General features: G+C 40.2%; 1 protein-coding gene across 7 annotated transcripts in view; it reads left to right on the top strand.

Annotated features, from left to right (window-relative positions):
- Positions 1-27,987, top strand: part of STARD13 (StAR related lipid transfer domain containing 13) — a 286,747-nt gene that overhangs the window by 230,643 nt on the left and 28,117 nt on the right. For 6 of the 7 annotated variants that reach the window (XM_050332439.1, XM_050332442.1, XM_050332440.1 and 3 more), the window contains 3 exons: positions 17,668-17,739; positions 19,803-19,884; positions 27,342-27,405. In XM_050332439.1, coding sequence (XP_050188396.1) covers positions 17,668-17,739; positions 19,803-19,884; positions 27,342-27,405 — 218 coding nt within the window. Of the gene's footprint in view, positions 1-3,764; positions 3,784-17,667; positions 17,740-19,802; positions 19,885-27,341; positions 27,406-27,987 lie in introns of those variants that run through there. The other variant, XM_050332446.1, reaches the window with a different exon arrangement.

Raw genomic sequence — 27,987 nt, 5'->3', positions numbered from 1 at the left:
TGTAACTTAATTCTGGTGAGGTATACGTGTATCCTATGGAAAGCAGCAGGTGAATTGATGAATAAGGCACTGTGGTGATTAGGGGGTGAACAACATAAGTACTTCATTGTTTATGTTTCAGATTAGTGGATTTTGAGGTCAAGTAACTAATTCAGTGACATGCCTTGTGTGGGAAATACATGCTCTTTGTGGTAAACACTGAGCACCTACATAGAATATATAAATATTCCTATATAAATCTCAAATCTCTTTGCAAACATAGATGCAGACCATTATGTCATCACTGCAAATGGAGAATATCAGGTGCAAAAAAGTGAAATTAAAGACCTTAAGTCACACAGTATAGTAACAGGAGATGCCTCAAAGAAGAATCTCACTGGAAATTTCTCTAGCTTTATATGCCTGCTCTTCCCAAATTCTCTGTATAGTCCATAGAGAAGAATGAGCACTTTCTGGGCACAAGCCATTTTACCTCTTTCAGATGTTAACTTTTAGATAAGATAAATATTTTAATGGAAGTACCTCTTTCTCTGCATAGCTTTCAGTAGCACCTAGGATTAATAGTTCCAATGCAGTTGCAAATAGGTGAGATGATTACTGCCCTTTATGTAAATAAAAATTCTGCATGGAGGGCAGAATGGCTGCTATGAAGTCAGGTCAGCTAGATATTTAAGCACATGCTTAATGCTAAGATCTGGTATGTTCTATTGAAGCCTAGTTTGTAAACCAGCCCTCTGCTGAGACCCTTACTGTTGTGCGGAACAAGCAGGTATTCTGATGACCCCACCTTAGCTCTGATTCCTTTGGCTGTTGTTGGTTTAAGGCAAGCATGCAGCATCATTCCCATGTAGATTTGAGGTGTAGGAATAGGGTTCTGGTTGGAATTTCCTTTCTAAAGTCTATTGAGAATTCAAATGAGAGCCAGATGAGTTTTTTCCTGTTCATTTAGAAGAAAAATGCAAAACATCATGAGAAACTTTAAAACCCCAACACTCCCTGAAAGTTCTCACCACAATAACATTTTCCTGAAAAAAGTTCTTTCCAGGGGGATTCAAACTTGCAGGTGATAAGCATTCAGTATGTTTTTCTACCCCTTATGAGGAAAGGTCAGATCAGTAAACAATGAAAAAGAAATGCTTTGAAATTCATTCAACAAATAATAGCTTTGTAGTCTCAGTTTTGAGGCTACTTTTAGCAGCCTCAAATTGGCTTTAGCTTGGAGTTACAGAAAGATTAACAAAAGCCCCAGCTCTGTTCCCAAAATCAGAGTCAGACAATGGAGCGTCCTAGTTATAATTTTCACCTTCTGTCAGTGTTTCCTTCCCTGCACATCCTCCAGTGCAGGTAAAGCAGTGATGTCCAAACTGATTTGTTTGGGTTATAGCGTGTCCTTAAAGATGAAGCTGTACCAGAAAATATGGAGCTGTAATTTTCAGTATACCAATGTGATTCCTTAGTAGTAAGTAAGCTTTCAGAGCATAATGCAGTGGCCACAGAATACTGTGGGCCCTGAGCTTCTGACTACAGTTACAGGGTAAAATAACACCACAAAATATAGCCCATCTCCTAAATCAAAATACCTTTTTGTGTCTTTAGTTTTAGCTAGAAGTTTCAAAGCAACACAGGGGTTCTAAGGCGGTTATTTAAAACCTTTAACTGCCATTTTGATGAGATCTCACTGTCAGATTTAGGCTTCTCCATTTGAAAACTGAGCCAGGCATCTTTTCTGGTGAAATCTGTAGGAGAGACCATCTTTTGTAGACAACTGCCTGCTTTCTGCTTCTGTTTCTGTCTGGAGAATAACTTATCTCATCATACTTCTGGCATATCTGAGGCTAGACCCTGCCAAAATCTGAAAGTGAAATAAACCATCAAAAAATGTCAGATTCTTAAAAGTGCAGACCAAGGTCAAGTCTAGAAAAAGAATATACTTGGAAAATAAAGTACTTTGCCATTTCCTGCAAAGTATACACAACCAATTTTCAATCTTTGTGTTTATCTGCATATCCCATTACTTTAGCTCCAGACAGCCAAAAATGTCTCATGTCCTCAGCGCATACTTTCATTCTCCTGGCCTTGAGGGGACATAAAGCCAGAGCAGCCCCTGGATCTGGCTCTTCATGGAGCACATCTGGAGAGGGGGAAGGGCCCCAAGCTGATTTCAGAGGCAGCACACCAGCTGGCAGGAGCTTCCCGCTGGAGCAGGTTTGAGTGGCCCTGTGCCCCTGCAGACGGCTCCCACCTTGCAGTGGAGGTGATGTCCAAAGGAGGGAGGTGTCCTCACACATCCCTTCTGGGCAAGGGCAGCTGCTGTTCTTTAGAGCCTTCTCAAAGACCAAATGGAAATTTGGTCAAAACAAGCTGAGCCTCAGGCCTCAAGATTTGGAACAGCAGCCGTGTCTCATCTCTTCTTTAAACAGCGTATTTTAATGCTTTGCAACATTACAGTGTGAGGCATGCTGCCTTCCATCTCCTTAATCCTCTGTAAATTTACTTCTAACAGCTACTGCCAAAATACAGTATGGCAGTCACACAGCACATGCTTCCTCAGTGGTGAGCACAAAGCAGCTTCTGTTCAGAGGGAATATGTTGCAAGCCCATGAGTGACACATTGTGACTATTGAAGATTATGAAACATTCTCTGAAACCGAGCAAGCCATAAACACTTTGTTTTTCAAAAATAGTCATATTACCTCTGTCATTCTGCTTGGCAAGTGTATGTATGCAGACCTTGATGCATCCACGTAGAGCACATTGAACTGGCACCAAGTGTTAAAGCAGGGTTGTGCCAGCCACGCTGAGGAGTTCAGAGCAAGTATTTCAAGTACATACTTCAACACCCTTCTTGGTTTTTATAAAAACCTGTGATCTTTATTTGTTTATTTTTACTTCACTAGCCTCTCTCTCGGACTAAACTGACCTTAAACTACAGTGTTTAGTCACATTCATTGATCTCCTGGTGAATGCTCTCTAATTGATCCAGAATCAGGTCATGGCTTAAAATAACTTCTAACTCCAAGTGGGAAATATCTGCTGTAAAGGCAAGTGTCTTGTGTTTGTCTATGGGCAGATGCTGCTCTAAAATAAGTAAGTTTAGAGATCAGCAAAGGCCTGGATTAAATCCTTTGTAGGATAATCTCTCTAGTTTGAGAGGCTAACTATTTGTTGGAGTTGTAGAGGAAGGAAGACCACCTCATGCAAGCTGACTATGTGGCCCTCGTGAACTTTGAGCATATTTTGAGCATAGTACACACTTTAACATATAGAGTCTCACAATTTTGCTCCAAGGAGGGAAGAATAATTTTTCCCTTTTCAAACTGAAGTGTAAGGGTTAAGTGATGTGTCTCATTTCCCACCAGAAGTTTAGCTGAGCAAAGGATTAGTCACTGACTTTCCAAATATCTAGCTACTAGCACTGTCTAGAGACCAAACCATCTTTGCCCACAGTCAGGCATGTAATGATTCAGATGAGTGGGAATGTGCTCTCCAGCAGTCAGAACAAAGGGACTCCATCCATGAGAAGGCAACTGAAATTGTCCAACTGACTTCCCATCAACTACGAGAAGATTAAGAAATAGTTGAAATTAATCCAGCAAGTTAAAAAGTGACAGGGTCTGTATTTCACTGACATTTGCAGAGCCAATCCTTCTGTATTCTCTCCTGTTATCCAGCAAGAGGCATTGACATGAAAGTATGAGGCTTATGCTTCCTTCAGTAGCTTTGGTGTCTCTCGATGTGTACCCCACAAATCCACTCTCTGGTACCAGCAGGAAACAAGCACTGGTAGGTCTCCAGCCTTCCTGTTGTCTTCTTTCAGGGTAATATATGCCATGTAGCTGGAGGCCAGAGTCCAGCTTTCTAGAGTGATGACTGCAAACATCTAACTTATCTAAGGTCTTTCATGCTATTTGATAAAAGAGCAATTTGTGCCTTTCCTGCTTTTAGCTAAAAACAACAGTAAAAGAAAGTGTAGAGTGTTGTTAGTCCTGGGTGGTGTGGTAATTAGTTCTTTGCTAACTTTGCTGTATTGCTGGCAATGATCATTGTCAAGTAATTACAGAGTTCCTAAGAAACTGGCTTCCATTTGATCTGTGGTGTAACAAGAGTAAGGAAATTAGAAGTGTCAGTATTATGGATATCCAGTGTTACTTCTACCATAGCAGAATTTTGTGTTATAGGAAACAGTGATTTTGTACAACAGCTTTATTAGATGGAAACAGACCTAGGTGAGCTGCAGAACGGAAAAGCAGTATTTTCACTACATTAAAAGTCTGTTCTCTACTTGAAGGAGCACATAACCCCCCCAACCTTCTATTTAAAAATGTATGGAAAGGAAACTAGAGGCTTCAGCCAAAAGGCTAAAAATAATCACTATACCAACATAGCAAAGAGTTCTGTTCCTTCCTTCCTCCAGTATGAATGAATATATGTTTATGTATAGCTATCATGTAGGAATTACTTTAGCCTGTTTTCTGTGTGTTGCTCTGTAGCCATATGGACTGCAGCTTTCATTCTAAAGGGGAATAAATAAAACATTCTAATGAGTTGTGTGAAGAAAAATCATGGAATTCTGTTAGTTCACATATCCAAAACATTTCAGTTCATTGGTGAAACTGTTGGCTCTGTATCATCCCTTTGAGTTTTCAAAAAACATTTAGATGTTTATGTGCTGGAGTGCACAGAAAATGGTCTGCAGCCACCTGGTAGTAGAAGGCAGGATTGGGTGAATCAGAATCAAAGGTGCTAGAGAAGACAAATGAGAGTTAAATGCTTTGAACATCTTTTAAGATCTGCACCCTACCAGTTCATAAATGTAAATATCCTTAAAATTCTGGCCTCTGAATTCACCACTTTGATACTGAAAGTTATCTATATCTATTCAGTAAAATTAAATACAATTTCCATCATGTGACAGATGATGGAAACTGAACAGCTGTCTGAACAGTAGCTCCACTGCTCTGTAAAAAAGAACCTTTATTTGGTTTTCCCACGTTTAGTACTGTTTACATATTGGAGAGAAGTGTTTGGAAGGCACTTTCATAAAAATGGGTGCTTTTGTGAAAACAGAGTGAGGAAAGTTGGTTTTTTTGTTTTTTTCTTGGTTTGTTTTGTTTTGTTTTTTTTTTTGGTAAGTGAGTAATTGTTTCCTTTAATCTTTGTTGTTTCTCATGACTCTACAAGGGTCAGCACACAGCCATGTAATTAGTGGCTCTGGACTAGATCATGCTATAACACATATTAATGTGACTCCACTGTTCCTACAGCACTGCATAGTCAAAGCAAAGGGTAAAATTTAGTTCACAGTAACATCTTTACAGAAGTACATGGTATTTGTTCTGTGTGTTAAATAATCTTTAAAAGTAGTGGAACCATCAAACAATGGAGGTCATCTGTCCCAATCCCTGCTCATGGTAGAGCCAGTTTATCACCTCCCATCGGACACTGACATAGGATCAATCAATTCTAGTCCAGAAAGGAAGATAGATCAAGTTCAGAATATCCAGTTAAAGAAAATAATAATTTGTGTTTAGTAATGATTTGCTGATTTCTAATTTCTTCATACAGTCATAAAAGACATCCTGGCAGCTCTCATTAATAATGTTCTTGTAGTAAACAGCAGCTAGATAAAAGCATTAAACAGATAAGGGTGTTTGATCCTCTCAGAAATAATAAAATAGTAGCTATCCACAAATAATCTTAACCTACATTTTATAAATGATTTTTCACTATAGTCTCAAGGCATGATGAAATTTTAATATTGTTGATATACTTCAATGATAATAATTACGATATGGTTGTGAATAAAAAAAAAGACATCTGGGTCTGTAGGTACAGCTCTTGCCTGTACTATCAGGATAATGTCAGCCCTCTTGTTGCTGGAATGTATGTAGATGACAGCTTCTTACAAACTGTGTGACTAAGTGACATTCTGCTGTTCAGGGTTCAATTTTTTCATAAGAAATACACAGGACATCTTTCTCAGTAGGCCCTTTCATGAAAAGAGCTAATAAGGAAACAGTGGGATCTAAAGACAGATCTACTAGGAGTGTTGATCAGCTGATAATGGCAGATAATACTGATAATTCCAGGTGGGAGCTCAGCACTTTGCATTGCATTCACTGTGCACAAGCCATGGATTTGGAACTCAGTCTTCAATATTTGAAGCTCTGCTGTATGTGCTGTATCTTATCAATGTTTTTTGCACTACAAATTACTCATCTCACCCAGAACTCCAAAAGAAAGTGTTTTAATCTTGATTTATGATAAACAAGAACTGAGAAGTCTTTTTATTAATACATCAAAGTATTATCTCCAAGGAGAGTTACTTTTATATTAATGTTCAGCATTTAATATAAATTCACAGCATGAAGACCACCTCAGATGGGTAGAGTTTCTCTGATATATACCTGATTGCCCACATGTAATTTGAACATCTACAGAACATGAAGGGCATAATCAAAGAATAATTAATATGTTGATAAGGAATTAGGTTTTGTTCTACTTATCTGCATAATTCAGAGAGAAAGTTTATGATGACAGCATCTATCTTTTGGTGTATTGTTTATGTTTTCACTCAAATTATAACATGAAGCATTCTCTTGCATTCCATAGTGCCTTTCATCTGACGAGCTCCAATTACTGCCTGGCCAATTAATTTCAGTACCGCACACATGCAAACCACATTGGGTATTATGGAAAATCTAAGCAAGGCATTGAAGTCTGAAACTTGACCTCCAGTTTAGGACACTGAGCTTGAAAACCCTGACTTCCAGAGACACTGAATCTCTGTCTTTAATTGGAGTTATGAGTACCCATGAGAACTGAAACTAATGCTCAGACCAGCACTACATCCTCTTGGGAGCCCTCTGAATGTCAGGCCACTCCAGAGACCTTGTACATCTTGTATGCTGCTTGAGTTCAGTCTGTCTGCAAATCTCCCCTGCCTTGCAAGAGATGACATTTTTCAAAACCTTGCAAGGACAGGGGATAGCTACAAGCTGCATGTAGTGGAGTCCATCTGCTGCATCCAAATTCAAACCAGATCTCAAGGGCAGAGTACCAGACAAAACACCTTGTGCAATTTATGTGCAGTGAAGAAACATACTTTGTGTACAGACTGAAGAATTTACTGCTCTAGTGATTAAAGTATTAGCAATCTAATCAAAGAGTTAGCCCAGCTGCAAAGATAATAACACTTATAATTCCAAGTATAAAGTTATGGCAAGTCTCCAGTAGTGGTACAATTGAAATTGATACATATATACTTCCTATTATCTACTCCTCTCCCTGGTGTTATGCTTGCCCTTCCCATGACTCTCTGGGTCCCAAAATCAATAGTGCTAGTTTTTCTCAAGATGAAAAGGGCTGTAGAGGAGCTTACAGTAAGGAAGCTGAAATTCTCTGCTAAGAAAAATATGATGTTGCTGATGGAGATATTTTCTTTCTTACTGTTGGGTCAGTTCAGGGCTGTTTTTACACATTTCCAGAAAGAGTCACAGAATCACAGAGTGGTTGAGGTAGTAAGGCACATCTGGATGTCATCTTGTCTAACTCCCCTGCTCAAGCAAGGCCACCTGCAGCCAACTGCTTAGAACTGTGTCCAGATGGCTTTTGAATATCTGCAAGGATGAAGCCTCCACCACCTCCCTGAGCAACATGTACTGGTGCTCAGTCATCCTTACAGGGAAAAAGTGTTTCATGATATTCAGAAAAGTGTTTCTGTGGTTCAGTGGGTGCCCATTGGTTGTCACGGGTCACCACTGAGAACATCCTGGTTCTGTGTTCTTTGCACCCTCCCTTCAGATGTTTATACTCATAGATGAGATTCCATCGAGACTGGTCTCTTCCCGAGGCTGAACAGGAACACACAACACGATTAGGTACATATAGCTACCGTGGTTCAATGACTGCTTTTTCATAATATCTACTAGCTATTGAACTATCAATGGTAGGTTGCAAAAATTGCTTTATAGCACATTTGGTTGGCAAGTAAGCGTACACTTGGAGGTTTTCTAAATACCAGCTGGATGCAACATGTCCCTTTTCAATTTGAGCTCAGAAGCTGTTTTAGTCTTCAGATCATAATATATAGAAGTTTAGGTGCCACTTAGATCTCTTGATAACCCAAAGCCAAACACTTGTAAAATAAGAGTCTATTTTCAAAATTTGTCCATAGTGACTCTGAGTCATCAGAAGTTTTGAAATAGATGCTAAGGGGTGGGATTGTTACCTCTTCTCTACCTGTTTGATAATCCTTCCACATTAAAAATTATTGTCTATTTTATACTAGACTCCTTAAAGACTCACAATTTCCAGATCTTATCCAAACGTATTTTTCAGTGGGCATACAGTGTTCATGTATCAAAGTTCTGTTAATTCTCAAGTCAGCAGTTCTCAGCTTTTGAGTGACAGACCAAGTAGCTGGGAAAGTCAGCATGATACTGAAGAATGGATGGGTGGTACTCTGTCCTCCAAGCCTATACTAAGCCAAGACTCATGGGGGCTGTCAGAAGGCAAGAAAAGGAATATAAATCCTAATGGGGAAGGACGATGTGAAGGGAACCAAGCTCTTAATCACTTCTGTCCATTAGCAATACCAGAGTATTTTTCCCAAGACTAAATGGAGGAGAGCATGATGTCCTTGTCAGCTCCCAATATATATATATACTATATGAATGTTATCTATCTCATAAATCCTGTTAGTAGTTGCAGCTGGATAAAGTATTCTTGTTTCTTGTCATAAACTGCTAGAGCATTCTTTTGTGCAGCTGCCACATTTCATCCTAATGCAGCTGCATTTCACCCGGGGATGAAGTGATCCCTATATATAACTTTCTCTTCAGTTTTTATAATGGTTTAAAGTGCTTTGAGATGTGGGTTGCAAGCTATTGTTTTATTAGTGTCATCACAAAGTGCTGCATTTTACAAATCAATTGTAAGCTAAGAAGAAAAGTGTTTTCAAAGTGATGCTTGAAGATAGGGAGGGATTTTTTTGGATTAGGAGGGATTGAAAATCCTGTTTCAGGAATTTGAAAGGAACATGGCTAAACAATGGGAAACAACCTTGCATGGAGTAAGGTTGTATAAACTGAGTGGACATGTGAGAGTGGGTAACAGAGATGTCAGAGAAACGAATGGAAGAGAATTGGTTTTGAGTGACTGCAGAGTGGAAGACATGGAAAGAAAAGGAGAAAGCGAAACCAGAAGTAGATAGAAATTATGATGATAAGGAGCAATAAAAAGTCTCAAGAGGACACTTGAAGGTCATATAACATGGATGGGATTTGCAGCATCAGTTGGTTCTATTAAACATCTTTGCAATTTTATTAATGTTATGTCTGAAACTTTCAAATGTTAAGACAACTTGGTATTCAAATCTCATTCCACTCTTATGGCTAGGTCCCTGAGTGTGCTGTACATCCTATACCAGAGGGAGTTCCTTTGAACACTGCGTAATGGGAGAATTCCCTAGGGAATTGATTTTGTGCTAGACTTGTAGGAACAGTGATGGTTGCCTGGCAAGCTGGCTAATTACTCTGAACTAGGAGTCCCTCAGAATATTTCTTACTCCTAAGGTCTTTATTGTGTCTCTGCATCCCTGCTGGCTTTATGTGCTGGCTGCTTCGATGGCCCCTGCGAGTCACCTCTCAGCTTAGAGAGCGTGTGGAGTGTAGCACGTGGTACCAAGGTCTCTCCTACACTGCAAACTGTGATTTCCCTGTTGCTATCTGCATAGCCACCATCTTGTTATTAGCATGAGGTTCTGATGATATCTACATGTAAAAAATATTAATGAACCTGCTATGAATTTCAGGTCTACCAGTTTTACCAGCATCCCAATTAATTTGGGAAAGGAATTCGTAATCCTTTCCTAGTATAATCCTTTCACCCAAGGGGGACTTAGGTTCCTAACTCCTTGCTGGAAAACACACCTTTCTCCTTGGGAAATGCAGTCTTGCTCAAGATAAAAGACTGACAGGAAGTCTCACAGCTGGGTTGTTCAGAATTTGATTGTAGTAGGAAACAAAAGAATCATTGTAGTCATTGAAATAAACATTTTATATAGTCATAGACTATGTCCGAGTAATAGAAATGTCAGTAGCTGAGAAGGAAGAGCTGTATATGGGGTCATCTAACTGAGAAAAAGTATTCTCATTACACTGTCTTTAGTCCAGTTTTATTTATTCCATTCTGGAGAATTATTTTCCAAATCTGTGGTGGTAGTAGTGAGTAGTCAGATAAGACACCAGCTCAGTTTTGAGTACATCCATCTCCTGATCCCAGTGTCCTTTGGTAATTGATGTTATAGACTGTATTTTTTAAAAATCCTCTATCAGTTCAGATTGCCTTCCTTCTTTGCATTCATCCCTTTTTATTATTTTCCTTGTCCTTGTACTGTGTGTAGAGTGAATCGAAGTTCCCAATTTCCTCTTTTTGTATCACCCCAATTTTATACCCTTTTATCATAACCCTTCCTTATTCATCTGCTCTCCAAGGTAAACAGTCCAATCTTTTAATCTCTCAGCATATGAGATTTTTTTTTCATGCCCATAAATAATCATGCTTCTCACTTTCAACCTTTCTTAGAAGTCAGAACATGAATGGACATCATCTGACTATTATTCACCAAGTGTAAAGAATTACACATAAAGAAACTACTCATCAGCTTGAAAGGATCTTTTTCTATTGACATTTGAATTATATTCAGCCACAGTAATTTAAAAGGTCCATATTTTAACGTATTATTACTAGTACCACAGTATTCCACAAAAGGTTAAGGACTATTAAAATAACACTTTGACAGTTTTATTTCTTCCTTCCTTGCAAAACATAACCTTGTTTCTAATAGTAACTATGTGGCATGATATAAAACAATTCCAATGAATTTCCACTTTTGAAAAGCTTATTATCTGGATTTATTGAAGACTATGCATCACAGTGTAGTAAAATCGTATAAATTCATTGTGTACTTATGGTTTATTTTATTTATTATATATTTGTACTATAAAATGTAATTTTATGGCTGCATGGTACAATTGCTGTTGTGTTATTATTGGAATTATTCTGGAAAAGTCCAGCAGAATGGAAGAGAATAGAGTAAACCATTAGACCTCTACCTAAAATCATTCCCAGAAATGGAGTTCTCAAAAAATTATGGTAAAAGACTAAATAACTTAAGAGACACTAATATTCTCTGCACATAAATGTATACCAAATCTTTTCTCATATTTATAAATATGTTCCTGTTATTTCCAATTTAACACCTTTATGCCCTACATATAATCTAATTTCTTATCTCTGAAGAAGCTTTGGAAATGCCATTCAGTGGAAACCTATCAGCCTTTAGTGTTACATAGTAGCTGAGTAATGGTAGAGTGATGCATTTAAGTATCAGAAATTTGGAATTTGGGCTGTCCAGGCCAGGTTTCTAAGGGTATTAGTAACAGAGGAGTGATGTAGTCATATTTTTACAGCCAGATAAAAGAGTCAAGCACCTATTTCCCACCATCCTTACCTCTAACCTGTTCATGTGCTTCTGAAGTGCTTTTAATCACCATCTGTAAAATAAGAATAGGAGTTACCCAGATAAGTATCCTAAAAACTGTGAGATATAGGTGCAGGACAGTAATGGCAGCCATTAAAGTATCTCAGACTGGGCTACAAGAAGCAGCTGAAATGCATTGGAACTGTTCTCAAAGAGCCTCAACCAGAACTGAACTTTCCTAAAGATCCCATCTTCCCTTATGAGTGCTCTTCTGGGAAGATATCAGGGTGGTGACGTTGCTTGTTGGTGACTTGAAAGGTTCATACACCAGGACCAGTGAGACAAGGCTGAAGCTCTCCCATACAGTGTCTACAGCTGCCTTGACCATGCCTCAGGTCTAAGACATGATCAGTGTTTCCTTCCCAGAAGTATTCTCTGGTTTACCTTTCGTAGGTGTCCACAGCATCTCCTGAGAGGGAAAGATTTTATTCAACCTTGGGATGAGCTGAACCTCCAGTGTGACCCTAAAATTCCAGGTGGTGGTTGTTGTGGAAGATGCAGCACAAACTCTCATCCCAACAGTTTTCATCCTCTTGAAGGAGGAAGTTAATGTAACTTTTGGGTAATAACACCAGACTAACCACCTTCAAACCTGTGAGCTATCACCAAGCTGTTGACTCTTCTCCCAAAGACTTGCAAGGGTGAGACCTCTTTTACTTTACAGACTGACTTGGGATGGACATGGACACTGGAGCTCAGTGATGTGGCACAGTAAAATGCACTCCTTTCCAATTAGTTGATCAGTAATTTTCTCTAATACCCCCAGATATTTTATCTGAATCTAATAAATTAGATTTAAGTGGTGAACAATATAGGGGGTATAAAAAAGTGAGCATAAACAGTGATTTATTACAGACGGATGAATAATAAAGGTTATCACATAAAGTTGCCATAAACACAATAGATGGGGTAATTATGTGCCTTGTTTATTCTAGTTGCTATTTCTTTCACTGCATTGTGCAAAGGAGTATCTGAATCTAAAAAAAAAAAAAAAAAAAAAAGGGGGGGAAACACCAAAACAGAAGGTAGAAGAGACAGAGGAATAGTGGTTGAAAGGCAAAAATAAGATGAAATGCTGATATCTAGACATGAAAAGGGAAAGAACTGTAGCATTGCATTGATATTTGTGGATGATGATGTGAGTTAATAGCTAGAGACCTCAACTACTTACATGATTTTCTCTTGACAGATCACTTTTCTCCAAACAACTTTAGACAATTGTCCTGTGCTCTTTCATATGAGGAGGGATTGTTCTGGTGGTTTGTTTTTTTGGGGGCTTGTTAAAATGGAGATAATGTGGACTAAACAGGACCCTTAGAGGATTTGTGCCAGTTTGGTAATCCAACAGCAGACCGTTCTCAGTTTTGGGGACTTAGTTTTCTACCAGCTTGGGGGGATTGAGCAAGATTTCTGAAGGGTTATCCAGGAGATGCTATGGCACAAAAGGAAGAAGGAGAAGGAGCCAGCTTGCACTGGGGAGTGAGGCAAGGATGTCCCCTTTGGTGGCATTTGGCTGCTAGAGTCTTCATCTGAAGTTGGGCACCATTAGAGCACTTTGTGGAGAGCCAGAGAAAGTGTTGGAAGAGAGGGAAAGATGGCAAGCAACTATTTCCATTTTAGCCCCAGAATAGCCAGAGCACTGTTTGTGGGAAACAAGCTCAAACCTGCTTAATAGTAGAGATGGACTGAAAGACAAGTCCCAGTGCTCTGGACATATGTCACATTTCCTGGGTGAACCTGTCTCCTCATTTTGCTCTAAATAAATTTTAAAAATGGGTCAGAGATTTGCACTTCAGTCTCCACTGCACGATATATACTTTGGGCTACAATATCAGTATCTGATAAACAATTAATTTAATACACAGTGGAACAACTGTAGGAGGAAAGATTAAGAGACAATCCCATGGGGGGAAAAGAGGAAAAACCAAGATGTCTTAGCTGATAAAAAAAGATGTGTGACAAGGTTTTTAGTCATTGTGGGCACTGAAAGGTTTTGGTGAAGCAGAGAATGGCAGCAATGTTTGTGTGCAATGGACTTTGAACATACCTCCTGGGAAAGCTTGGTAGATGAGGCCATGGAGGCCATGAGGAGATCACCCCCAGAAATGTGGCTAGAGGGCTTTTGTGCATGTGAATCTCAATTATAACTCATTACGAGTGGAAAAATGAAATGGAAAAGAGAAATTTGTTTTGTGCCAAGCTTCAGCTAAAAACTGAAAAAAACACCCTTAGGATTCAAGTTCTGTGAGGCAAAGCAATGCTTGTCAGTATTTGTGACTGAATTATTATCTAGCCTTAATAACTAATGGTTGTCATTAACTGCTGCCCAAGCAAGTGGAAAGCAGTAAGTAAATTATTCCTGATTTTTTTTCCCATCAACAGAGCAGAGCAGAGCAGAGTAGTAGTACATAAGGACAAACCGACCATCATGTCTGTTGTGCCAAGCAGCTTTTTGGTCCTGCCAAGGGAGATGCTGCTTGTGGGTCCATTGTGGCTCACATGTTTCTGGGAGGAGCTGTGGCTCCTGCCAGCCTTGAGCCACGTCCTCTCTAAAATCACTCTTCTCAGCATGACAGCCCTTCTCTGTGCTGCTGACAGCCTGCCTTGGAGCCACCTATGAACACATATAGTTTTCCACATCCTTCAGTGTGACACCAAGACAGTGCAGCTGCTGCAGGTGGGATCAGACCCCTGCATTAGCTTGGACATGGGAACAGGACTGGCCCAACACTGCCAAAAGTATTTCTACAACCCTTCATTGACAACTTCAGTGAGGTCTTTATGGTGCTGTACACATCTCTTCTGAAAATCTGAACTGATGCTTAACTAGCAAGTAAGAAAAAAGGGATATTAGAATATGGGCACAGAAAGAGAAGGTCAAACTTACCATCTGAAATTATTTTTCAAATATTGCAATATCCAGTAATAAAAGCAACTGTATTGCATTCTGAACTATAACTTGAATTACATGCCCATAGCAAGATAGTAGAAATCACCTTTGATGTCTACTGAGGACTGAATCCTTGATTGTGTCTTTTCACCTAAACTATAGGAGTGACCAACAGGGGAACAGCTGGAACAGGTGCCTTTAGCAAGTGGAAATACGCTTGTATGAGAAAAGTAATATTTTTGGTTGTGCCAGCAGCATATTGCACTTCTTCTCCTCTCCTCTGAATAAGACCAAAAAGAGAGAGATGGGAGAGAACTGGACACTGATATTTGTCTTGAGAGCCAGTATGCTAGAAGCTTAGCAAATCTTACTCAAGGCTGACTCTGAAGTAATCATTGAGAAAATGAGAATACTTTCCACAGATGCCTTCATTGAGGAGATATAGTCAAAGTTTTGAAGGCAGAAGTTAGTCAATGGTATTTGACTGAATACAGTGTATTATAAACAGCTTCATACAAAAAAAAAACCCAAACACAACAAAACCAAACAAACCAAAACCACCACAAAAAAACTAAAAACCCTAGAAAAGAGTAAGAAATACTTTCTTGGTTATTCCCTGCAATTACTCACCCTTTGCAACCTGAGATTTTTTAGATCTCATTTGGGCTGCAGTAATACTCCTCAGCAAGCTCCTCTGAGCAGCCAACTGCAAAAAAACTCTGAAATATGATAAGCATATAAGAGCATTAAATGGTAGCATTCTCCATCACCCACAGCCTCTGTCAGTTGTTTCCAGATGAAGCTAGAATGTACATACAGCTGTTCTCAGTTGTAAAATACATTTTGAAATGGGATTGATTCATCTGTGTTTCATGAGATTGAATTAAGCAAAAGAAAAAAGTATAAAGATTTGTCTTTTTTCCAAGCATTTAATAGAAATACTCAGACTAACTGAAACATAATAGAGATGTGCTTTCAGCACACAGATGTGCAATAGTGAGAGCCACGTTTTAGGAAAGCTGCTTTTTCTTTTGTGCGGTGACAAGAACTGAATGTACTTTTGTACTCCTTTTCTTGGCCTTGACACGAGCTAATGTCAAAGCAAATTAAAACCTAAATCCTTTTCAGCACTGCTAATGATTGCGATCATTGTGAAGCTGTTACTGGCTGTCTAATCATCTTTGGGAAATCAGGCTTTTGATACACAGACTTATCAAATTTTGGTTTCTGCTACAAAATTTGCTGGTGTGACACATTATGTAGGGGATCAGAAAGGTGTATGGGTCACATACTGCAGAGTATGTTCAAAGCAAATTTTACAGTGAGCTTCAGTGGGTAAAGTCATTCAGAATATGATGAGTGATCTGAACAGAATTACACAGGCAAAAGTTCATGCCAGCATCTCCTATCTGTATAGATGCATGTTAGTAGAAAACTGATTTACAATTGGAACTTTTTTCACATGCAAGGAGGAATATGCGGAAGAGCAACAGAGCCTGATTATCTTTTTCCAGTTCCATTGCTTGCTTTATATTTAGGGTTTTGTACTATGGCTGTCTGGATTTTACAACCACAAATGTTCCAAAACCCTTGACTGGTTCACTCAAGTTGATTAATAAGCAACATAAAATGTCTACTTTCTTCAACATCTGCATGCTCTGTTTCTTCATATTTTCCAAGTATAAGAGGTACAGATACATGATTTGACTTCGATCTTGTAAACTGAAACTGTTCAAGTGGTAGATCCTGATCTAGATTTGGACAGCAAGGAGATGTTTCCCAGATTTTCCATGTTTCCTAGGTTTTCCATTTGTATGGTTGAGCCTCTATTTTCAGTTGTTCCTCTGGTTGCTCTGGGAGCAGCTGCACATGCAGGCAGTGCAGATGCTGGGCAGAGCTGGACCCAACACACTGCTTTCCCCAAAATGAGCCCATGGAGCTTGGTAAAAGTTGAGGTACCTTCTGCCAATACGTGTTGGTCACTGCAGAGACTGGGTGTGTAACTGTTGTGTGACCACTGGAGAGCTTAAGGTCTGTTTTGCTGGAGACACTTTGAAATTTATCCTCTGTTTTTGCATACCTGACATCTATTTACTGCTTCTTTAGTATTTGCACAGGGTGGATCTACCTCCCCTGTACAAAAAGCTTTAGGTCTATAGTAATCCCCACTTGAACGTGATTATTTTTCCATTCCCTCATGCTCACCTAATCCTACTGTCACCCCCAAAATATTCTCTTGTCCAGCTGATAATTCCCCCCCCTCTTCCATAGGGGTAGGATACATCTTACCCAGTGAAATCTGTTTGAAAGAGAAAACCTAGTTCAGCATCAGCTGTGTCTATAGTTCTAAATAGCAGAGAAGCAAGGACAAGATGACACAGACTGATTCCTCTTCTTCCTGCTTAGTACTGGCCTTCCCAAGAAAAGATTTGTCTTGATAGATAACTGAAACAGTCCAAAACAGACCTGGAAGTGGAGTGAAATTAGAGTGTGAGCAGGCTGGGGTGCAGTGCTTGAAGCTATTGCCTGTGTCTATTTTATTTAGCTCTACAGGCATACCTGTAGCTGTTTATTCTTCCTCTATTAGCAGTCACAAGAGAAAAGCATTGGCAGTAGTTGATTTATTCCACCTATTTCAGACACTACTTTAAGGTGAAATGAATCACCCTTTGAAAGTAACTGGCTCTCTATAGACTATGGAGGGAGTCCACATGATAGAGTTCAGATGGCTAAAGGTATGAAAGCACTGTCCACTATGTGACTGTCCCTTCAGTATCATTACATCTGCACTGAGGTTCTCCTGGCAGAGCATTCAGTGGATTTCATGGGGCACTTCCCTCCACAGGAAATGTCAGAACAGAAAAAAAATGCAGTGCATGCTCCCAGTCACCCCATTTTCACTCTACTCCATCTTCACCTCTCACCAACAACTTGCTCTTGGGGAAGGATAGATCCTGGGACCACAAACCTGGCTAAGCAACTTCTCCTGCTGTGAGGAAAAGGTTAACACTTCATCCCAGTCTCCAAGTGGCTATATACTCCACAGGGTCCTGCGGAGACAGGCTGATTTCTTTGAGGGACTCTCTTCTGATGCTACAAAAAAATACTTCAGAGTGATGACAGTTCTTTAAGCAACAAATAGATACTACCAAGTCTTTTTGTCATTTCCTTGTAATAAAAGAACTTCTAATTCAAAATAACAAAGTGTCATCTTTTTTCTCTTTTTGCTCAGAAATCGAAGCAAAGGAAGCGTGTGACTGGTTACGTGCAGCTGGATTTCCCCAGTATGCTCAGTTCTATGAGGGTAAGTAGGTTTTTTGCCTCTTTGTGCAGTACTGAAAGTGCACTGGGCCCTTGCCAGGAAAGCTCGGAGTCAGCCAACACTACATTTAACTGAGTTATGGTCTTGGCTGGGTGCTTCACAAAACCTCAGCTGCTGGAGTCATACCAGTGCATAAAGAAAAGTAAGATTTTTGCCCTCATAGCCATGAGAAGTTAAAAAAAAAAAAAAAGGAAAGAGAAAAAGAGGGACATAGTTTGTGTAAACCTCAAAGGTTAACAAGAACAAGTACAAAATATCCAAACACGAGTCTATTTTTTTAAAACTTCCTGAAACGTGTCTAAAATAAGCTGAAAACACTGAAAGTTATTGCAAATTTTGATCTTGCTGAAAATAAGATTGAAAACTCTGCAAAGTTACCGTAAGTGAATAATCTCAGCTGTACTTCACTTTTGCAAAGTAAGAAAAGCTAATATTTCAGTGCTAACTCAGTCCAAATGGTGGTGTCCCCTTCCTAGCTGTGAAGTTTGTGCCCAGGGAAACACTGTCCCCCAAGGGCAGAGCGAGTGATTGTGCTGCTGCTGTGCTCAGGAGTGATTTGGGGAGTGGAGCTGGGTTTTCCTGCTCTCCCTATCTCAACACTGAGAAGGAAACTGCAGCTGATCCTAGTGTTACCCAAAATGCATATTCTGTCAGAAACACAGAGCCAGGTCCGGCCCACTTGGGCTTATTAGCCAAAGCACAGCTCCGCCAAACACCTCTGGACACCTTCCAGGGTCGGCTTGAGTTGGAGGCAGCACGACTCCACTCATGGAACGATGGCCAAGAAACCTCATGTGTCAGGGCCAGCTCTGCAGAGAACCGGCTCGAACACCATCCATGCCCTTGTGTGAGGCTGAGGGTGGTGGGGAGCATGATGCCAAGGACACCTCCATGGCTTCTGATGGCCAGCTGAGGTCCATCAAGGCTCAGGCACTGGGTTCTGACAAGCTGCTCAGGTGCCTCGGGACCAGGAGCAGCATGCAGAGATGCTCAGGTGGCTCCACAGGAGGCAGGCACACTGTTAAATCCAGCTAAGACTAATAAGCCTGCCAGACCAAAATGGACGTAAATATACATATACCACAGTCCCTGGGTAGTCAGTAGTACTTTTGTGTCTGCCTTCTGATCAGAGTATCTCAGATACTGACTCCCCCGGAGAAAGGAGAGCCTGCTGCCTGCTGAACTCAAAGGCATGTTCTTTCCAAAAACAACCTGTGCTGGGCTCCAGCAGTTCCCATGCAATCAGTATATGCTCTAGACAGTCTGTGTCTCTGAAAACAAGGTGCTTTTTACAGGCATCTATTATGTCAGTGTTAAGCACTAACGTCTGAAAATGCTGGCTGAAGTTCCTGTCTCCCAGCATCCTGCTGTGGTACCTAAGCATGGCAGAGCAGTCTGGAGAGCAGCCACAGCACTGGAACCCGTCCACCATTACAGAGCCCACTAATGTGTTGCAACCATGTCACTTCACATTAAAAATGTCAGCTTCCAGCACACTATTCTGGCTTTGTAGCTAGTATCAGGGGTTATAATTCAGCTCTCTTTTTTTTTTTTTTTTTTGTCTGTTATTTGAGTAACCCCCTGTCTGAAATAATAGTTATTTGGGTCTGTATTAAAAGCAAAAAGCACAGAACATTTCCAGGTTTTAGGCAAAGTCTGTCTAGCAAAAAACTCATTAAGTCACTGTGATGGGAATGAAGAACCTTGTTGTTCATGAGGATAAAGAAAGTGTGTTTTAATTTGCGGATCTCACTCATTTGTTCAAGGGACTAGAATGAACAGCTAACAATTGAATATTTTCTTTAGCCAAAAATAAAATAATTTTACTCTCACTCTGATGCACTAGAAATTCAACTGTACCTTTAAAAGAAAAAAAAAATAATGTGGCTCAAAGGATCACAGATACAGCTGGAAGGGAACCAGAGCTGAGTGAAATTTGTCATACTAGATTTCAGTGAGCAAGCACATGCAAAGCAATTTAGATGTAGACTGTATTTTCATTTGGATAGCAAGCAGTCATCTTAATATTGTGTCTCCTTTTGTAGACTCCCAGTTTCCCATTGACATTGCTGCAGTAAAGAAAGATCATGATTTCCTTGACAAGGACCTTGTAGAACCTCTTTGCAGGTAAAGAACACCTAAAGTTTCTTTTCTGATGATTTATAAGCGTGAGCTGATTTGTCATTGTTAGCATAGCAGCAGCAGAGATGTTTGCTTGTCCAGGTGAATTAAGTGATGATATGTATAATGACAGCATTCTGAATGAATTTCTTTTATGGAAAATCCTGCAGTAGGACACCCACTACACTCGCAGAAAACATCACATGATTTGAGAAGACCCAAATCCAATGGATTTGAATCAACTGCTTTTTAAGAACTAGCAGTAGTGCAAGCAAACCCTGAATAAATGAGAGTCACATCTGAGTCGCACATTAATAACTCTTATGTCAAAGCGCAGCAGAAAAGATGAAACTTCATTGCATAAAATTCAGCAAGCCCTTTCTCTGGCAGCAGACGTGGTTTTCCTGCTGCTGTGATTCCCTTGGTACTGTCTTTTGGCACCAGTAAGAGAAGCGGGATCAGAACCCCCCAGTTCTACAGCTATTACAACTGTTCCCTGGTTTGCACCTCCCAGGGGGCCTGTGTTTGCTGTTTATCTTGCTTTTTATACTCTGCCTGTGATGAATATACCATATTGCATTGCTCAAGTACTGTCCCCCAGGACTCAAGACACAGTAATTCTGTGGCAGTTTTGCAAAACCACATTGCAGAGGCATTGTTTCCCTCTTTTTTCCCCTGTGCTCAGCTCAAGCTGGGTTCTGCTCCACTCATCTTCAAGTAAGGACAAAGGAGCATCTGGCCCTTCAGCAAGCAGCCTTTTTTACATGTTATGGAAACTTTCACAACACCAACATCAAGATAATTGGAAAAGACTATTTCCCCTTCTGCAACTGTGGCTAAAGTCATCAGAGATAGTATGCTGTTCCACATCGTATTGTGCATTGCAGGGATTAATGACTCTGTGATGGAGGAATGCAGAGAGGGTTTTTGAGAATCCCAGAAAATAGGGCTGGAAGAGACTTCATCTAGTCCATCTCTCCATCCTGGGCTATGCCCTCCTTCTTGGAGGATCCAGGTAATTACTGGGTGTAGATTGCTTTCCCAAAATTACTCTGCTGCAAGCGAGACCTATTCCTTCTCATGTTGTCTCTTATGGTTATGAGGGACAGAATATTCTCTTTCTCCATGTAGTAGCCTGTATGTCTGGAGACAAATCAGTATGAAATAATTGGATCCTTCAGTGATCACTCTCACAGATGCCAGAGAGCAGAGTAACTGCAGACTTGATCCACTGCTCTTCTGTCTGCTTGGTGAGAAAGATTGCTATGCTCATGCCTAAGAAACCTCCTTCCCACACATATGTACATCCCTCTGCTTCAGTCTGGCACGATGGAAGACATACCTTGCTACAGCTTGGGACCTGGAAAGTGGTACAGATAGGAGGTTGAGATCTTTTCCCCTCTGCCCTTTCCCATGAAGTTGAAGGACCATTCAAAAATCCAAGTATGATGTCTGTTCCTTTCCATTTCTTGTGAGAGCAAACAGTGAGGTGTAATCATTACATAGGTCTGTGATCCTCCCTAGTCTTTCTTCCCTGGAGTAATTTGTAATGGTAATACTGCCATGGTCACCAGGCATCCAACATCTACACAGCTAGAAGTGGGAACAGCTCATCTCTTGTTTCTCCAGCCTCTCTGTAGACTCACAGATACACCTACAGTTACACTAGGTTGATATATTTATGGCAATTTTTTTATAAGCTGAGCAGCTAGAGACTGGTTGGGTGTGGGGGTTTTTCTCTTTTTATTAAAATATGAGATTTTGGAAAATTGACTAGCAGCTGCATAGATGCACTCATGACAAAATGCTTTGCATTTGCCTAAATCAAGTGATACTGCTGAGACCTATAGAGAAAAGCATAGACACAGATATTCCCAAACTATTTTATTCAAAGATAAAGGGCTTTATGACTGTCTAGTAACTTCTTCTGTAATTTATTCAGAAGACAACACCTGTTGACTTGAATTTTTGTTGGGAGTTTTTAAACAATTTATATCCGAAAAAACCGAATAGCATCTTATAAGATTAGAAATACAGGTATTACATACAGGTTATGTTTTCAGCTTGCAGACATTTAATTTGGTGTAACTCAGCAGCTCCAAGCCTTTAGCTGAAAGCGACCTGTAAAAAGCCATTGTACCAAATGCCAAGACTCAGGTTCCTCAGTAAAAGTAAACAGTGTCAGCCACTGCCCCCGCTACTCACTTTGTTGCTATATTAGCTATCAAACCAACATCTTCATAGTTTTCCAGTGTATTAGAAATCTTCACAGCTCAGCTGACCACTGTGGCCAGTTTTCTACCCTTGCTTTGCTCTGCAATGGTGTTACTACAAGGTGCATGCCCTTATACCATATGAGAGCTGCAGGCTGCGATGGACTTTGATGAAATGGAAAGTTAAAAAAGGGTTGGTTATTATTTCTGTATGCACAGATCCCCAGGTTGGCAGTAAAACTTCCATTCTTCAAACATCCAAAACTGCCCTCAAAGCTATGCATGATCAAGCCATTACGCTGATTAACAGTGCATTCAGCCCATAGTGCTGAACAAAATGGGTTTCTCATTTTTATTTGGAAGATAATTTTAAAGCTGGAATGCCAGAATTGATAATAAGTTTGAGCAGTTTTAGCTCTGAAAGGTAATAGCGTAAACACTGAATTTCTCTGCTCTTGTGGGTTTAAATCAGACTTTCAATCTCATTTTATAATCAGTTTTCTTATGGCATTGAAGTATATACGACAACAGGAGGCACAGTTGAGGAGGAACCTTTTCTTTTTTAAAGCAGCTGGTAGTATTTTAGTCAGAAAGCCTAAGACTCCCTGTTGTAAAAGATTTCAGTGACCTTTTTGAGATATTATAACATCCCTGCTGTTTCCAATATAATTGAAAATTTGGCAGGGTAAAAACCAAATTTGAGGCCTTTGGGTTAGAGGCGTATCTATCAAGAGATTCCCCTCAGATTTTATTGAGTAATGAACAATAGAGAATTGCCAGGCAATCTGCAAGCAAATGGTGTCAGCCTGCCAAAATAATAATTGGGCATGAAAATTTTATAGCTGGATCCCTGTGTCGTTTCCAAAATAGCAAGCAACCAACTCTGCTCTGGGAACTTTTGCGGCTGCTGTGATAGGCAGATGAGAAGGAGAAGCCAAGCCATGTTGTACTTTTTGCATTCACGTAAATACACTGACTAAGAACATAAAGACCAAGTATGTAGCAGTCTGATGCACAGCCCCCTAAACCAAGCTATTAAAATTTAAACTGCACCAAGCAGTCATCAGCCTTTTGTTCCATAGCTGTTGTCTCTTAGATAGCTTGTAAATAACCCAAAGGTGGTTGTATGGGATAGAACATCCCTACCATTAAAATTCTGAAAGGATGGTTCTAAAGTCAGTACCATTGCTGAGTTGTATTGCTCTAGGTGCTGTGGGGCATAAGCCTGGCTTTCCACTTGCAGGACAGAAAGCCCTGCTCTGAAGGCAGTAGAATGGCTTACATTGACTTCCAGGCGAGATCACTCACCTCATGTGAGCATGTGGCCTATAAGGTAACTTCCTCAGTGGCAGCCGTGATAGGACTGGAAACCAGTATATTCTCTTCAGGCACAAAATTAGTGGAGCAGGGACGTGCTAGTGTGAACTTTGCATACCAGCCCTAGTGGTGCTGGGAGGACCCTTATACTGTGTTAAGACCTCCGCAGAGTCCAGTGTGAGGACCTAGATGTCCTCTTCCCAAAGTTCACAGCATCCGAAGAACCCAGATAGGGACGTGTATGCAGCACCTAAGCTTGGCTAGGAATTACAATAATGCAAAGAAATAGTCCTGTAGTTCCCTCAGAGAGGCATTTCCAGAACCATATGGTGTGTTTTCCTGGTCACAGTCCATATGAGAGGACATTTGTAGATCTGCTAAGGTAGAGACACTGTGCTGTCCATGCTAGCCCTCTCCATGATGCCTCCCCTTGCATGACTGGCCAGTGCCCCTAGCTGCATTCCCAAGCACCTGCTTGGAAGCAGCTGCAGAACAGTTCCAGGGTTTCCCCTGTAACTTCAACTCACTTCAGAGTTGTCTCCCTATTACTTGGATTGCTCTTCAAGCAGGACAACAGGTCCCCACAAGGCTTTCCAACTGGCCAGATCCTGCCTTCTTACAAGCTTGTATTTGTTTGTAAACTCTGCTCAGTACTGTAAAGGATACAAAAGTCAGAGATTTCCTTATTCCAAAGAACTTCTATCATATGGGTTAACAATAACAGCACAGCAGATGGTATGCAGAGCCCTAAAGACCTGTAATCTTTGACACCTTGCTGTTGTAGATCTCCTCAGATTGCCCAGTCTTCTCCATGTGTTTACTGAGCCAAGGTACCTGCAGCAGCTGAAGCCAGCCTTGATATTCTAGGGGATCTAAAATAGCACCAGAAACATCTCTTTGGGCACCTGAATATCTCTGCTGGTGGTTTAAGAATTGCTTCACAGGTTACTTTCCAACACAGAGGTGATGTCTCACCACAGAGATGTGTTAAACCATCAAGGCAGTGTTTACCTGTGATGTTCTGAAGACAAGATAAAATTAAGATCACTGAAACACTGTAGTAAATGTTTTGCAGTTGTCCCCTGAATACTGCAGAGATTACTAGACAAGCATTCAGATACATCCTAGATTATTTGGTTTTTATGTAACCACCTCTCTTGTGTTTATTTTATGTGTTTTTTCCTTCCTTTTCTCAAGTCCAGACCTTGTGTTTTGTTAACAATACAAACAGTCTTTTCCCATGTTTTTAAGCAGTGGCATAAAAGTGTAGAGCTTCTCTCACTTCATCTGGGGGTATCTCTGACAGCCTTTTCAACCAGAAACCTCTGGTTTTTTGCTTCTCTAAAGACTTGCTGAGGACTTGGCTGTCAGTCATCTGACAGCTTTCAACTGATGAGAAAAGCTTTCTACCACCACTGGCACTTCAACAAGGCAAAAGAAGTTGAAACAGACTGGCTTTGATTTGAGTTGTTAGTACCATACAAGCTCACAAATATGATCATTAGTTCTCTAATTTCACTGGCAAATCTTTCCGCAGCACTGGAAGAGCCCCAGAAGGCATACCGATGTTTTGTAGAGGGATGAATTTAAAACCTGGTGTTGAGTCCCTGTCACCCAGTAAAAAGTAGCTTTGTTTTTGAAGAAGCAAGTTATTCGTAGCAAAGCCAGGTTAGAAAGCAGACAGGACAACAGTGTCTCCCCAAGTCTCTAGGGGATATTAAGTAAGGATATTCACTTTCATAGAAATGACCTCTTAATCCATGCTGAAACAATCTCTCTTTTGGATACCATTAGTGGAAAAGCGATGGCTTTGGATGGTCTTGTTGGTTTGATCACGTTTTTTCTGCACCTTTCTGTGCTGCAGAAGCAGCCTGTCTTAATAGTAAATGCCACCACACTTTCTGCTGTGGGCTGAGATGCACAGAGATACCTGAGTGCATTCAGGGTGAAGGATACATCATGGGCTGTTGCCTCCTCATCTCCCAGCTCCTGAAGTGCATAACTTGCTCCTTAATTTTTGGAAGGCAAGCGACACCATAGTGAATGGAAGGAGCACTGGTCACTGTATTAAAAATGTTTTCTTCTACATCTTCTCATTAACAACTCAAATAGGCAATAAGTATAGAGGGGGTTTTGTGAACTATTGAGGAAGCAGTTGCAGACATCACCTGCCAAGGGCTGCTGTGGAAAAAGCCCTTTTACTCAGAAGAGTTTCTTCAGTGCCTGTCATCATGAACACAAGGGAGGTGCAGTTGGTGGCTTGGTTTCCAGTGTTGATGAGCAGCTGGAAAGGAGGCAATGGTTTCTCATAATTTCTGAGCCTCTGGGCATGGATTTAGCTGATGTCTGTCTCATAGTAAGCTTTGCAGGACACATTTGGGTCTAGGAAGCAAAGAGTCATTCACCATTACTAGTCTCGCCACTCGCCGTGTTAAGGTGTGAGGGCACAGCAGCAGCTTGATTCAGACATACAGCTACAAGTACTTAAGCAGCACACAGTGGCATGTCAGTGTGGAAATGTGGCTACAGACTTGTCCCTTCAGCACAAGTCAACTAATGAAGAGGTGCAGGGGCTCCAATATCATCTTTCAGTTCACTGCTAGGAGGAAGCTGTCCCTAGGAATAGGAGGTTGGGCTGGAGTCCTTTGAAAATCTATCTCTGCCTCTATATATTTGGAATTTATACTGATAAGGAAATTTAAACATCTTGTTCTCAAAAGGACCCAAGGCCCCAAGAAAATGCCAATTTGGGTTGAGAAATTCCATGCTTAGGCAAAAGATAAGTTCTGCAATAATAGATGAAGAAGATTTCTGGGCAGAAGGCTGAAGCTACAAAGCCACAAACCCTGAAATTTATTTCAAGAACATTGCTATCATGCATGCAGGGTGTGCTTGTGCATGCATTATACTCAAATTAATACGATGAGCACAGGACTTTTCTGATTTGGCATAACAGATTTATTGGCTTGAATTAGGGAGTAGTATTTGATCTACAAATGAGAAGATGGTATTTTGTGAGGGTTTGGTTTTTTCTTTAAGAAAGATCAACATTGGATGGGCATTTTCTTTGTTAGCGGTGGCAATTTGAAAGGATTTTTAATATTAGAAGTTCTGGACAGGAATATGTTACTTTCATAATGTTCTTATGTTGTGTGAGAGATTATATTACTGATTTGATACTTTTTTCATGTGTCCTTGTAACTTTTCACATATATTTCTTATGTTATCAGTTCTGGAGATTTGCAGCCTTGTCTTGAGATCCAAAAGCAAGAGTAGCAGGTCTTGCTATAAAAGCCACAGAAGATGCAGGCAGCTTACAGAAGACTGTTGTGGGCACACGGATCTCTCACGTTGCCTTGCTTTATTTTGAAATTCAGTCCTAGATCTGGAAAATTTTCAAAGTTGAAAATATTTAACTCTGAGCCTTTGCTTTTAGAATTTGGGTGGTTTCATTGATCAAGATCTTTAAGTATTAAAAAAACCCAAATCCATTGTCATTAGCATGGTAGGTTCTCTATGGAAAGAACATGTTTTCTTGTCCTCTGTTCTCACACATGGGCACACTCACACAGAGGGATTGTCATTTCAACCCACTGTTTTCACAGGATAACTTTGGGTTCAAGGAGCTGCATATGGCAGCTCACTTCCTTGTCATTTCCCCAGCCAACAAAGTTATTTGTTTCCTGTGCTAAGTACATGAACATCTATGAGTTAAAAATCAATCTATAACATCTGGCTATCAGGTAAAGTGAAGGTAAGATTCCCTTTTAATGCTGTGGTCTTATAGCTGAATATATGACAGGTATCATTTCTGAAGCCTCTTGCTTGCAGATGGAACCCTACAGTCAGATAAGAGAAAAGGTTTTGAACTTGCAAAAAGTAATGTCCTGTAATCAGAGGCTGCTAACCTTTTGAATTTGCTTTGCCCTGTAGACGACTGAACACACTGAACAAGTGCGCCTCAATGAAACTCGATGTGAACTTCCTAAGAAAAAAGGTAAGGAAACTTCATGAAATGTGACTGCCCTGATTTAGCCTTTAAGTCACTAATGTTCTTAAAAGTAAGTTAAGTATATTTGACTTTGAACATGTGTGTCAGCGTTATCTGGATGCATGACAATGTGAATTGCTGAATCTTGAAATTATAAATAAAATAGAAACTGTGACTAGTATAGCAGGAATAATGCTATGCATATTAAAAGGGTCCACACAGTATTAAACTCTGCATGCATGCAATTCAAGTTAGGGGGTGAAAAGACAGTACAGTTTTGTTAGAGTGGCTTGTTTGTCAATGTCGTGTGAATATACAATGGAAAATCCTGCTCAGAAAAAAATGGAATTCTCAGATGAAAATAATAGCTTTTCCTTATTTCTTGTACTGACTTCTTCCGAGTTAGGAATATGAAAATAAACTCTGTCATCTTTAGAAGTTCCTGTGTAACATGGGAATTATTTGAGCTTAAAGGGTTTGAGCAAGGACTGCAGAAACTGCCTATTGATTTTGAGAGTTTTGTAACATGTCCAGCATTAACTATTGAAGGTTTGGTTTTCTGATCAGAAATTTCCCCCAAGCCCTTCA

The sequence above is a fragment of the Myiozetetes cayanensis genome, unplaced genomic scaffold (genome assembly GCF_022539395.1).
Source record: "Myiozetetes cayanensis isolate MyiCay16 unplaced genomic scaffold, myiCay2020 scf5-8, whole genome shotgun sequence".
Taxonomy (NCBI): domain Eukaryota; kingdom Metazoa; phylum Chordata; class Aves; order Passeriformes; family Tyrannidae; genus Myiozetetes; species Myiozetetes cayanensis.
The sequence above is the reverse complement of the archived record's forward strand: the minus strand, read 5'-3'. Positions and strand labels throughout refer to the sequence as shown.